This window comes from Arvicola amphibius, chromosome 5, assembly GCF_903992535.2.
Source record: "Arvicola amphibius chromosome 5, mArvAmp1.2, whole genome shotgun sequence".
Lineage (NCBI taxonomy): Eukaryota > Metazoa > Chordata > Mammalia > Rodentia > Cricetidae > Arvicola > Arvicola amphibius.
In genome coordinates, this window is record NC_052051.1 from 21,257,486 (window position 1) to 21,270,884 (window position 13,399).

Here is a 13,399-nt window from a genome sequence, read left to right on the forward strand (position 1 = left end):
CCGCGCGCCCCCGAGCCGAGGCGGCGGGGCGGGGAACTGGCGGGGCTGCGTGGGGGGCGGGCCGCGCCGGGCGGAGCCGGGGCCCTGGCCTCAGCCGGACTGGGAGTCCGAGGCGGCGATCGCCGATCAGGCGGTAGCCGGGGTCCGGGCTCGCTCCGAGGGCGCGGCGAGGCGGAGGGGGCGGGCACCGGGCGGAGCCGGAGCCGGAGTCGCGGTGCCTGGAGGAGATCGGGCCGCGCGCTGAGAGCACCGAGTAGCGGAGAGGCCGCGCGGCGCGGGCCAGGGCCCGAGCGCAGTCCCCGGACGCAGGAGGCCGGAGCGCAGTCGCGGCCTGAGCGGCGGGAGCGCATCCGGGACCCGCCGCAGGGACCCCCAGACCGGCCGCTCCCGGGCCATGCGCGCCGCTCGCTGAGAGGCGGAGAGGCCACGATGGAGGCGCCAGCGGGAGAGTCATCAGCGCGGGGCAACTGTCCCCCGCCTGTATCCGCGCCCCCCACGGAAAGGAAGAAGAGCCACCGTGCGCCGTCGCCAGCCCGGCCCAAGGACGTGGCCGGCTGGTCCCTGGCCAAGGGCCGCCGTGGCACAGGCCCGGGCGCCGCTGCAGCCTGTGGCGCCGCGTCCTCGGTGAGGCCGGACAAGAAGGGGCGCGCGGTGACGCCCGGAGCCCGGGGCGCTGGGCCGCGGGTGGCCGGGGTGCGCACGGGGGTCCGCGCCAAGGGCCGCCCTCGTCCCGGTACCGGGCCGCGCCCGCCGCCGCCGCCGCCCAGCCTCACCGACAGCAGCTCCGAGGTGTCGGACTGCGCGTCGGAGGAGGCGCGCCTGCTGGGCCTGGAGCTGGCGCTGAGCAGCGACGCCGAATCTGCGGCGGGTGGCCCGGCGGGGACTCGCACCGGGCAGCCACCCCAACCCGCGCCTTCTGGGCAGCAGCCTCCGCGGCCGCCCACCTCCCCGGATGAGCCGTCGGTGGCCGCATCGTCGGTGGGCAGCAGTCGCCTGCCACTCAGCGCCTCGCTCGCCTTCTCCGACCTCACAGAGGAGATGTTGGACTGCGGGCCAGGCGGCTTGGTGCGGGAGCTGGAAGAGCTGCGCTCCGAGAACGACTATCTCAAGGTGGGGACCTAGCGGGGAAGGGGAGTCGAAGGGTTTAGGGGAGGAGGACCTTACCATCCTGGCTCAAGCGCCCCAGGGCCTGAGGCCCTGAGGCCACAGCCAGCCGCTTTAATACTGAACAAGCTGGGAGAGAGTGCCCCACCTCCTTTTGCTACTCTTCTCCTCAGAGGTACCTTGAATAAGACATCTACTAAAGGGCCCCGATGTGCACCCCCACTCCCCCTCCGCCGGTAAAACTGCCGTGGAGGATGCTCGGTGTGCGTGTTGGGGGGTGGGAGTTAGTCAATCTCTGCTGACCTCTGCTTTAGTCTGGGATCCCGTCCCAGGTCAGCAGGCTCTCCTTTCTGTGGCCAACATTAGTGTGTCTGGCTGCCAAGGAAACCGTGGCTATCCTCTGGCAAGGAGAGCCAGAATACCATCCTAAGTCTTTACCCAGGGCTTCCCCGGCAGGCCTGTCCTCGCCTGCCTTTTGGGGCGGGACCGATTTGAAAGCATGACATCTGGGAACATCCCCTTGGCTGGAGTCCACTTCCGCCCAGTCTAACGGTCCCACAGCCTGAGAGGATGATGTCGTGGGAGAACTGGTTCAGAGGCCACTTCCTCAATTCCAGGATATTGTCTTCTGTCTCTCTGAGAGAGACTTGGGCAGATATGGCCCGTGTTCCTTGTGTGAGGAGGGAAGCTGCCCTCTTGGATAGGGGTATTCCCTTTGGGACTGGAGAGCTGCCTGGGAAAAAGAACCGGCTGTGCCTGGGCACCTAGGTGCTCTGGCTGCCTGTTCTAGGTGGCACCGTGACACGGTGGCAGCTATGGGGATAGCCCTGCCCTGGCTTCTTGACCTTGGTGTGGGAAGCTGGAATCTTCAGGGGCTGTACTGCCACTGCTGGAAGAGACAGCAGTGTTGCCTGCACTTGTCCATTGAAGGCCTGGCACAACACCCAGAGTGGCCTGGCCAGCAGCCATGGAGTTCACAGCACTCTAATGACATGTCTGCCCTGCGGCAGTTAGCTGCCTCCTGGTTCTACCATCTAGGAGGGTTTCTTCGTCCTAAGAGTGTCAGGGCGTCGCTCTTGCTTTGCTTTGCATCCTCCCTCCCGTATGTTCTCAGTAAACTCCTGTACGCTAGAGAGCACAGGTCCATCTGAGAAACGAACATCTGCTCCCAGCTCCCAGCCTGAACCTTCCCCAGGCCAGGCCTCCATTCTTTTTCTGTGACATGGGAGCGTGAGTCTTGGCAAAGGCTGTCTGTTGACAATCGGGGGTTGGGTCAGCCCGTGGAGTCTTCTGAAGTCAGTGGTAAGAAGAGTGGGGGTGGAAAGATGGAGGTAGCCTCCTGGATGCCCCTCGCAGCTTCCTGCATCCCAGCCTGAGCTACTCCAGACCTGGACCTGAGTTCCTCACTCCAGCAAATGAGGACAACTTGTAGTTTTTGGTTTGATTTCTTCCTGTTCCCATCCTGGACCCCTTCCTTTGCTGTCAGGAAGTGGTCAGACAGAGCTCTGACCTCCATCTGAAGCCACCCATGAACGTGTATGGAAAAGCAGTCCCAGGGGTTGAGACCAGGACCCACCTGGGGACATTCCAGTTCGGGGTCAGGCTGAGCTTCGGTTTCTACCATCCATTCGGTGCTGGAATCTATGTATACGAGCTTTGGGCCATTACTGGATCTGTAGCTACTTGACTGTGTTGTCTTGGGCACCTTACTTCCCGTGTTTGGAACTGAGTTTTCTCATGTTAAGAATTAAACAGTTACACACAGATCATCCTTAAAGATTAAATGTGCATGTAGCTAGAGCACTTGGCACACTGCATGTTTCTATCAGATTCCTAACCTGATATCACTTGCTGCTCTCGGGATGGAGAACGTGTTTCCTTGTGCGTCTGTCACATTCTTCTGTGGATTCTGTGGGAGCAGACTGGGCTCTTCCTGGTGACCTTGAATCCATTCATCCCATCCATCCATCCATCCATCCATCCATCCACTCGCTGTTTGCTTAGAGCTGAGCAGCACAGTGCAGATTTTGGGGTGTAATTATGACCTAGGCAGAGCCTCTGGAGAGACCAGCCTTAAACAATAGTCGCAACAAAACACAATATGGCTAGTGATAAGGGTGAGATGGTAATTGTGCCCAGAGCACATGGAGGTGGGGCTGGGGACTTGGGGAAGCCAGGAGCTGAGGATGGAGCCGGCAGAATAAGGGACTGCAGTTGAACACTACAATCAAGTTGGGAAAGTGTTGGGCAGGGAAGGGAGCCATGCTGGCTCTTGCATGCATTAGGGCAGTACCCACACTGCTCTAGGCAGCCAAAGGAGGGAGTAAGGGAGCATCAGCCTCCTGTGTGTTTCTTGCCTCTCGGGCTGCTTTACACCCGAGGTGCAGAAACTGGTAAGAAAGTTACTCCAAATCCCCAGCACATCTACTGCAGGCTGACCGCATGAACTGAAGGGAATGACCAGGACTCCAGGTAGCCCAGTTCCCGGTCCCCTTCCATTTGCGTGTGCGCTAGGGGTGTCGGGGTAGGGGTACCTGACAACCAAGAAGGACCCTTGGGTAATTACGTGTCCCCCGTCCTGCGAAGCCTTGCTCTGGGGCCCAAGTGAGGGCGGTACAGGCTCTGCCAGGGATAAAACAGAAAGTGCTTCTCCGGGGAAGGTGGTGAGCTTGGTGACTTTGGAACTATCCAGAGAGAGGCCTGGGTACAAGCACTGGGCTTGTGCAGAGCATTGTGTAAATGGCCCGAATATTGGCTATGGTCACTGGGGAGCAACTGGAGAAGGCGGGTGGCTGCAGTGTGTCTGTCGAGGGTCCCTTCTGGTCAAGGTGCCTGAGGGTAAGCCGTGGGGGTGTTCAGGAGCCAGAAATAGGACTTTAGTCAGGTTGAACGTGCTTGACTTTGAAAGCCTCAGTGGCCTAAGGTTCCTTTGACCACTAACTGTTGCCCATGTGCCATGTGGAGCTCAAAGAGCTGGCTGTGAGACCTGAGTCTACCATTTACTGTGTGGTCATGGGCAAGTGGCTGGGCTTTCTGAACTGCTGTGATTTTCATCTGTCTAATGGAGATAGATGGCAGGGTGTGCCTGGACCGTCTCCAGGGATTGTTTTCAGCAGTCAGGGGGAGGTGTACAGTCAGGAAAACATCTCCTAGGCGAAGTCCTTTTGTCTCGTGAGGAATTGTTATGATTCTGAGCCAATGAGCAGACAGGATGTCTGAGTGTTGGTTCTTGAAGGAACTGGGAGGAGCCAGGAGGGTGGGTCTCCTTAGCCCTTGAGTGTTACTATGTCGGGTGCTACTTTAGGGGAACAGGAAGGCATGATCACATTTCCCACTGCACAGGTAGGGAGTGGGGAGCCAAGGCACCCCACTAGGTTTCCAACTGTGAGTGACAGATGCCACTCACAAGGGTCCAGAGGAAACCCCTCACTGACTGGCAATTGCCATTATATAGAGAGGCATGTGTTGGTGCCAGGGTTCCATCTAACAGCCAGCATTCCAACCGTGCTGTTCTTTCTATCTTGGTCCTGTTCCTTCGGCCATGTGGCCAGCGTGATTGAGCTTCTGGTTGCTCCTGACATGTCTGGTCATGGATGAAGGTTGGTGAGAGGAATCCTGTAGGCCAGGTGCCAGGCTGATTTGTAGGGAGCAAATGGTGAGTAAGCTCAGTTGGGGGAGCGTTTGCCTAGCATGCACAAAGCGCTGGGCTCCATCCCTAGACCCGCGTAAACCAGACAAGCTGGCACACGCCTGTAAATCCTGGCACTCGGGAGGCAGAGGCAGAGGCAGAAGGATGGACCAGAGGGCCATCCTCAGCTGCTTTGTGAGTTCAAGGCCAGTTTAGGCTAAGATTGTGTCTCAAAAACAAAATCCCAAAAGGCTGATATCCAAGCCAGCAGGTGGGCTGTGCCTCTAGGGGGATCACTAGTGTAAAATGTGGGTTTGGTGTATCATGGACCTCTTGATTGTGAAGGTGCATTCCATTGCTCTGTAAATGTGCTGACCCGGTCACGGTCCTTTCCTCTCTCCTCCTCCTCTCTGATGTCATCCCAGAGTCCTTTGAGTGGTAGGCCCCAGGCAGTTCTGCAAAACTCCTGGGAGATATAGGAGGGACCCAGTCTGTTACCAAGTCAACAAGTCCCCTGGACCTGCCCTGAGTTGTAGCTTCTGGCCGGTGGGGGGGGTTTGCAGGGGGAGGGGGGCAGGCAGGGCTTGGGAGTTGGGGAAACATCTCCAGCAGAGAGAAAATGAGGTGGGAAGTGTGAGTGGCAGCTGCTGTGGCTGGGGACACAGCAAAGCTTTGAGAGGGATTGGACACGTAAACACACGTATGCTCCTGCCAAGCTCAAGCCCAGAGACTGCAGCTCTCATGTCTGGCTGATGTACATATTCAGTGACTCATTTATATTATATGCTTCCAGAGGCCAGCCTCCAGGCCTGCTCACTTGGGATTCACATGGAAAGCAGTATACAAACCTGTGTAGACAAACCCTTCTTGCCACATGCTACCGTACTCAACACATACCAGCAGGAGACCCAGGCTGAGAAGCACAGCCTCCTACACACAGCCTGGAGACACCCTCAGACACATGGGAAGTCCACATACATGTGAAGGTGTGCACACAAACACACACAGACATTATCTACACATACCAGCGTCCGTGGGATCCCAGAGACATCCTTGCCAGGTGACACAGACACTGGCTCACCCAGGTACCCTGAGCTGTCCCTTCCTCCAACAGCATCCAACCTTTCACGTGTGCCCGAGGTTCATCAGAGTCCAGGTGATGCCCATAAAGAGGTTCACACATACGGGACAGACACAAACCTTCATACACATTAGCAGAGACTCAAGGGATAAGGGTAGGGCATGCAAATGTCAGATATGGCGTTTGCCTAACCAGGGCACCCAGACACACATGCACACACACACATCCACTTACACTGACTGTGACATTTCACCTACACACATAAACACAGGAAGTCTTGGCCAATGTCCCCCTGGAGCTACTGTGCACGGCCCTACTATTTCCAGCTGCTCGTAAGATTTCCTTTTAACAGGCTGCTGGGAACTGGGAGTGGAGTCAGGACCAGGGTTTGCAACCACCTGGGTCTGGGGGTCCCAGGAGCTCCACTGAGAAAGGCTGTCAGTGGAGGGGGTTTGCAGGTCTCCATGACTGAGAAACTGTGCCCAAGCTTCCCCAGGCTTCTAAGCCAGACCCTGTGAGACTAAGGGAAATAGCCTGCCACAGAGGGAACACTGCCTCAGGGTAACTTCTGATCTCTTTGGAATTTCCTGCTTAGCCTGTCTCCCTCAGCTGCAAGCTGTAGAGGCCACGGTGCACTGGTCTGCAGAGGGTGCCCATGTCTGCTGCAAGCTGTAGAGGCCACACTGCGCTGGTTTGCAGAGGGTGCCCATGTCTGCTGCAAGCTGTAGAGGCCACGATGTGCTGATCTGCAGGGGTGCTCATGTCTAGTCTGGAATTTAGAGAAGTCTGCAGCTGAGCAGACTTCCTGAAGGAAGGGGCATCACAGCTGCGGGTTTGCCTTGGTACTCAGCAAACCCGCAGGAACAGGGCCTGGCGCGTGGCGGGGGGGGGGCAGTCATTAAATAGCTGTGTGGTTCTGGTCTGGAAACGGATGATAGGTATGAAAAGGAGGGCTGGAGCTGGGTGTGGTGGTACACGCTTACAGTCCTAGCACTCAGGAGTCTAGGGCAGGAGTTCAGGGCCAGCCTAGACTACGTAGAGTGAGCCCCTGTCAGGAAAGGACAGAGTGACTGGGAAGAAAGGAGAATAGAGTTCAGTCGTGGGTATGAGAGTCATGGAAGGGGAGGCCCTCTTTGGAAGACACTAAGTGTCAGGTCAGGAGAGCCCTGACTAGAAGGTAGCCTTATTGTTTTGTAGCAGGGCTGGGGCCATGTGGCCCTAGCACCAGGCACAAAACTGCTCCTATCTCAGGAGGCCGATAAGGAAGCAGGGAAGATTGTGGGGTCTCCTAGGCATACTCCCTCTTTAGAATTAGGCCCGAGGCCAAGCCTCACCTCGTCACTTCCTTCCTATGAAGGGTGCCTCTTGGAGCCTCAGTCTTCTAGTCTGTACAATGGGAATTTGATTCCTTTCTTGCAGATACTTGGGGAGATACTCAGGTCCATGGCAGCCCATCACCACCCTGTGTACAGAAGATGGGAGGAACCCCAGGCTCTGGGGAACCTCTGTAGCAGAGGGACACCCCAGAAGAGGACTTGGTTAAGTTGAAGGCAAGGACCTGGCCCGCAGCCAGGGTTCTAACTGTAGCCAACTCCCTAGCTTCAAACAGCTGACATCATTTGCAGTCAGCATACACCCCTCTGGTGCAGGAAGGAGGTGCCCCTGGGGCCAGCACGTTGGCTGCTGTTGCCGGCTACCCCGAGGTGAGGCAGGAGTCCAAGGAGGCAGAAGCTACAGTCCATCCCAAAGGACTGAAAGCAAGGGATCTAGGGTGAACAAGCCTGGACTGCAACCCCGGTCTACGCTTTGCTCTCTGTGTTTTCCCTCCCTGAGCCTTGGCTCTATAAAATGGCCTGCGGCGTTGCCATGAAGATTCATCAGGAGGGAGCTGGTCTTTGAGGAGTTGGTTCCCTTTGCTCATCGCTCACCCTGGTTTGCAGTCCTTACCCTCAGCAGCAGAAGGCTCTGACCCCAGGAGAGCCCTGGGTCCTGGGTTTCAGGCTTCCGCTTGCCCTGGATGTACCTATCTGTCTGGGATGTGTGTGGAGCCGGCCGTGTTGTAGGAACCTCTAGACACATTTCTCCTTGCGGCTTACTTACCCTCAGTCACTCTTCCCCGTGATGACCCAAACCTGTGCCTCTCTTGGAACCTGGTGATGCTTGCTTGCTGGTGGAGAACCACTCCCGGAGTCCCTATTTCAACACAGTGGTTTCTTCCTGCCTGGACCACAGATGAAAATAGAAGTGGCTGGCGGGAAGGTGTGGTTCCCCGACTACCTGAGCCTGCTTGCCTGTTCTGGGCTCTTCAATAGCATCAGACTTAGCTTGGTTACTCCTCTCTGGTCCCTCCTTGCCTAGACACCACCCCTCTTGGCCCAGCCTCTGGCTGAGCACGTGGCTGAGCTGCCTGTGAGGTCATGCTTCCACAGCTTTTCCACCCAGATCCCCCATGGCTTTGCCCTTGCTTTACCCCACCCATTCGCCCACCCCCTTCCATGAGTTCTGCTGGAGCAGTGCCTGGGGACTGCTCCAGGCTAAGTTTCCTGTGTTAGATACCAAGGAGCTTTGTGGAGACTCCTTGTTGGGGCATTCATCCCACAGTGACTAGATTGTTGACGAGTGATTTTTAGTTTCATAGCATTCCCCCTGTTCTGTGTGGTGCAGCATGGACCTTCCAGAATGTTTAGCTCCTCCCTTCTACCCAGACTTCCACTGCAGTCCTGGAAGGTCAGGAGCTTGCTGGTCACATAGCCTGTAGGTGACAAGAGGGATTCAGGCTGTGTGGTTCTTTTGGCTCTTAAATCCTCAACTCCCTGCTCTCTTTTCTTATAGACTTGGCTGAAGCCCAGAGGCTGGGGGATGTTGTCAACAAACCCTGAGCCAAAGCTGCCTTCCTTCCTGTGCACTTGGCCAGGACAGTATCTTGTGCTCCCCAGAGCGCACCCCAGCAGCACAGGGCCTGCTTTGCCCCTAGAGGTGTTGGATAAGGCAGTGTTAAGCCAGATGTGACCTTGGTGGGCAGTAGTCTCTGGACATATCCCCAGCCACGACCAGCATGTATGTCCTCACACTCATGCATGCACACGCGTATACACACACACACACACACACACAGAGTGCACTCAGACGGAGCATTTGCCTCGTGTGCAGAGCTGTGCCAGGCCTGGAGACCACATCACTGGCTGTGAGATCTTCCCTCCCTCAGCCTCAGTTTGCTCCTCTGTGAAGTGGGAAGAACAGTGCCAGCGGCAAAGGATCATCAATGAGAAAGAGATCATGGCTTCTGGTCTTCACCTAGTGTCTGGCAGACACGGTCCAGTTTGTGAACCTCACAATGAGCCTAAGTCCTGACTGTTGACCCCTCTCTCTTCAGGCTTTCTGCCTGCTGGGGGTGTAGGGAATAACTGTACTGTTGGCATGAGCCTGGCTAGGCCAATCTGTCTGCTCTCTATGGGGTTCCCAGAGTCCAGATCAGACATTTGCAGGGCCAACAGAACAGGGCCATTGAGATCTGTGACCCCATGAAACCTGGCTGGATGTGAACCTTGACCCTGATTCCCCCAAACCCCTGCCCAAAGAGGCTAAGCTGAAGTGAGCATGCACTGGAAGACAGGAGCCCAGAGTCCCTCTCAGCCTCTGCCTGCTCTGTGGCTAGAAATGGATGGAGCCTCTGAGTTCCCTTTCCCCTGCCTGTGTCTAGAGCCCTTGCATTTGAGCTGAGAGGGAAGTGGAGCCTTGTGCAGTTCTCTTTCTGGGGTCCAAGTGCAATGATCTCATCTGGAGCCTTGTCAGAGTCCCGGGGAGCAGGAGGAGGGACAGCAGATGGCTCTTTTGGCCTTTTGGGTGGGGTTGACATACTGTCCCTGTGGCCACTGCTGGCCACCCTGCCGGTCAGCTCTTCCAGAGCTGGGGTAGGTTGCCAGAGCCAAGGTGGGTGACAAGTGGCCTAGAGCCAGGGTGGCAGATGGGTAGGCAGCCTGGGCCTTGGCCCAAGGGAATGATAACCACAAGATGGCCAAGTGGTGTGGGAGGAGCTGGGCAAGACGGGGCCCTGTTTCTTTGTGGAGTGATTGATGTGAGCACAGTTCCTGGTCCCATAGATAACTCAACTTTGTCCACTCCTGGTCCCATAGATAACTCAACTTTGTCCACTCCTGACTCTGCCTGCTCATTGGCCAATTGACTGGGAGCTGGGAAGGAAGTGATACGTTTGGGTTAGATTTGGAGTCTGTCATGGCTGTGGCTTGGTGTCCCTGTACTGGGAGTTGAAGCCTCTTTGGACATTACCTCAGAGTCCAAAGGCAACGGTTTGCTGCAGCTGCACAGTGGGATGGCGATGCTCTCCTCAGCCTGGCTGTTCACTCTTAGCTCTTCCTTGAGCCTTTCTCTGCGTGCTAGGCCAGCCCTGTCATACGCAGCTTTCTAGTGACAGAGACAGGCCATCCACAATCAAGCAGACAGAGTAAAACAGATGTCACAAGTAAGACTGTGACACACAGCATGAGGGAAACAGACGGTGAAGCTGCAAGCCTTCCTTCCAAGGCAACAGGTGCCACGTACACACCATCCGGCACAGGAGTACCAGAGGCTGAGACCTGTGGCCGCGCAGGTGATTTCTGCTGCAGGGGGAAGACTCACGTGGCTGGAGTGTGGCCCACATAAGGGGCAGTTGAGGGACAGGAGGTGAGGAGCGGGGCTGGGCCTGGTGGAGCCTGTGCTTCTGGTTTGTTCTACGTGCGGTGAGAGGGTTCACCTTTGTGGAGGTTTTTTCACTTTGCTTTTGTCTGTTTGAAACAGGGTCTGTAAAATAAAACTGACTGCTGCATTCAGTTCTATAACTGTTGGTTCCCATCAAGATCTAGAATAAGGTCATAATACCAGGTACATTAAAATTTCATTTCTTCTTTAAAGTTATCTACCCATCCATCCACCTAGCTACCTTTCTATTATACGAGCATGTGAGGGCGAGCATGCGTGTGGAGGTCAGAGGTCAGCTTGTGGAAGCTGGTTCTCCTTCCGTCGAGTGGGTTCTCGGCATCAAAGTCAAATTGCCAAGCTTAGCAGTGAAGACCTTTCCCCACGAGACCATCTTCAGGCCCCAGATGGGGTCCATTAAAACAATCATTTTACTGTGTGTAAATCGTTCCTGAGGGCTAGGAGTGTAGCTTAGGGCTGGAGCCTGGACTTAACATGTGGGAGACACAGGATTTAATCCTCAGCAACCAGAAAGAATGGAGATGCTAAGACTACTTCATTGTTCACCCAAGTTTCCTCTACATCAAAGCCCTCCCTCTGCCATTGGTGTGTTCTCTGCCCTATAGCCTTGCCCATCCAGAATGTCTCATGCATGGCATCCCACAGTATCTACTGTGGCTGACCTCCTTCATGGAATACTATTTTGGCATTTTGGCAACAACCATTATAGGATATGAAAATACTAGTGATTTCTTTGGTGTCCAAGTCCTGGATGCTTCTAATATAGCCTCAGTTTGTTCTTGAGTCCACAGTGGGAGGAGACGCTAATTGTGAGAGGTCAGTGCAAAGAAATGTGTGACTTTGCCGCATAGTGACACAGAGGAGGGGTCCTGAGGGAAGCGTTCTGTCCAGGGCTCTTGCCTGGTTGGGTCACAGCTCGCTCTGCAGAACAGAGGTTCCTGGCTTGCCTTAGCCAGCACTTTCTGTGAGGACCCATGGGATGATTCACCAGGAATGTCTGTATAAACTGTGGAGTTCTGTGCTGCTCTGCAAGCCTATTATTAGTAGCATTGTGAGTTCATGTTGGGTCTGCCAGCCCAGCCTGAACCTAGAGACTCTTGCGGGCCAATTTCCCAGGAGTCCTGGGAATCGGCCATCTCTGAGGGGCTGCTTCCTGCCGGTAGCTCTCTTGGGTCACTGCATGGACAGAGAGGCATTTGACATGTAGGAAGTGTGTGGGAAGCAGGCAGTTTCCTGGGCAGGCAGACCTGGCTGCCCTCCTATGGTGGCACTGGGGTCTACCTGGGCTCTATCTGCCCTTTCACGTGAGCCCTAGATCTGGGGTCAAAAGGACAGAAGGCTCCAGGCTCCAAAGAGAGACCAGCAGGTCAGCAGCTTGTTCTTTCGTTCACACCTGCCCGTAGTGCCTATTACAATCCACATCCTAGTGATGCGGTGGACCAGGCATGGGTCAGACCCAGCCGTACCCGGCCCTATCCTTCCTCAGGCAGTTAGAGGAAGAGAGAGGAGGGGAAAGTAAATACAGCCCTGTGTTGTTACCTTCAGGGACCATGCAGTTCAGATGAGGGGAGGTGGGGATGCTCAGGAAAAATCAGAGGGTTGGGAGTTAGCCCGGCGAAGGTCTGAGTAAATCTGGAAGAGCGCACAGTTAGCATCCCCTGGCCTACGGCCATTGCCTTATGTGGAATCCGGCTTCACCCCTCCCTAGCTTGAGCAGCTCTGGGGAATTTCTAAGGCTTGGATGCCTCCTCTGCAAAATGGGAACATTTTCCAATGCCTCCCTCACAGAGTTGGGAAGAGAACTGGCAGTCAGAGGTGCCTGTGTTCTTGAGCTTCCCTGAAGGCCATGCCAGGCTTTTAGTTCTAGCATATCTGGGTGCAGGTGCAAGATAGAGTAGGGGACAGACTGAGGCATGGCAAGGGGTCAAGGGTCAGTGGCTTGGACCTGAAGCAGAAGTCAGTGGAATGAACCAAAAAGCCACCTGCTTTCTTCAGACTTCCTCTAATCAGCAGGCATTGCCTTTCAGTCAGAGGCAAAGGGATTTCGAGAAGGGACTATCATGCCGGGCTGTTGTCCCTAGACCCTGGACTCTCCTACTCCCTGTGTGCAGCCTGGGCTTAGATGTTTGGGTCAGGCTTCAAGGGAAAGAGGGCAACATGAAAGCAGAGCCGGGGGAACTGCTCGACTTCTTTCTTCAGCTTCTTAGGGATGATGCAGTCTAGGGGTCTTGATCCAGTTAATTTCAGGGTGGCCCTTGGATTGTGGGGTTGAGAATCAGGGTTCCCCAGCCTCCAAAGAGGGCACTACACCGTGTAGCGATTTCCATCTGAGGTAGAGGATGAGATTTGCCCCCATGCTGGGAAGGAGAAACCCCAGAACCTTGTTGTGTGAGTTTGAGCTGTCCTTCTTGATGATGCCCTGTAGAAGAGTTCAAGCAATGCCGCTCCTCCTCCCCCCCCCCCCCCCGCCCCGTGACCTCTGGATTGTCTGTGAAGAAGCCAGGAGGCCTGTGTCTCCGCTCTCTCCAGCTGGACCTGCCACTGCAGAGCCTCACAGGGCAAAACCTGACCGCAGGATGTAGGTGCTCAGAAGATGCCTGGGTTGGGTATGGACACCAGCCTCTGGGACTAAGCAGGGTCCTGCGTTCCTGGAACCCTTCCACAGCAACCCCTTTTCCCTGCCCCCACTTCAGTCCTGGACACCCAGAGTCTCCGCCTAAGCTCTGCAGTGTCCAGTCTCTGTTGCCCACATCCCAAGAGAAGCCCGTGTGGGCCACAAGCCCGCCTTTGTCAACTCAAGCCTCACAGGGAGCTGTGCCAGGAGGGGCTGGTGGGTGTTTTGCCTGCAGCTGGAGCAAGTCTCCAGAGGC

General features: G+C 55.9%; 1 protein-coding gene across 1 annotated transcript in view; it reads left to right on the plus strand.

Annotated features, from left to right (window-relative positions):
- Positions 1-287: 287 nt before the first annotated feature.
- The window catches only part of Soga1 (suppressor of glucose, autophagy associated 1), a 61,789-nt gene continuing 48,677 nt past the window's right edge, over positions 288-13,399 (plus strand). The window contains exon 1 of the mRNA XM_038331700.1: positions 288-1,110. Within this exon, the coding sequence (XP_038187628.1) occupies positions 430-1,110 (681 nt within the window). The 5' untranslated portion in view covers positions 288-429. The remainder of the gene's footprint in view (positions 1,111-13,399) is intronic.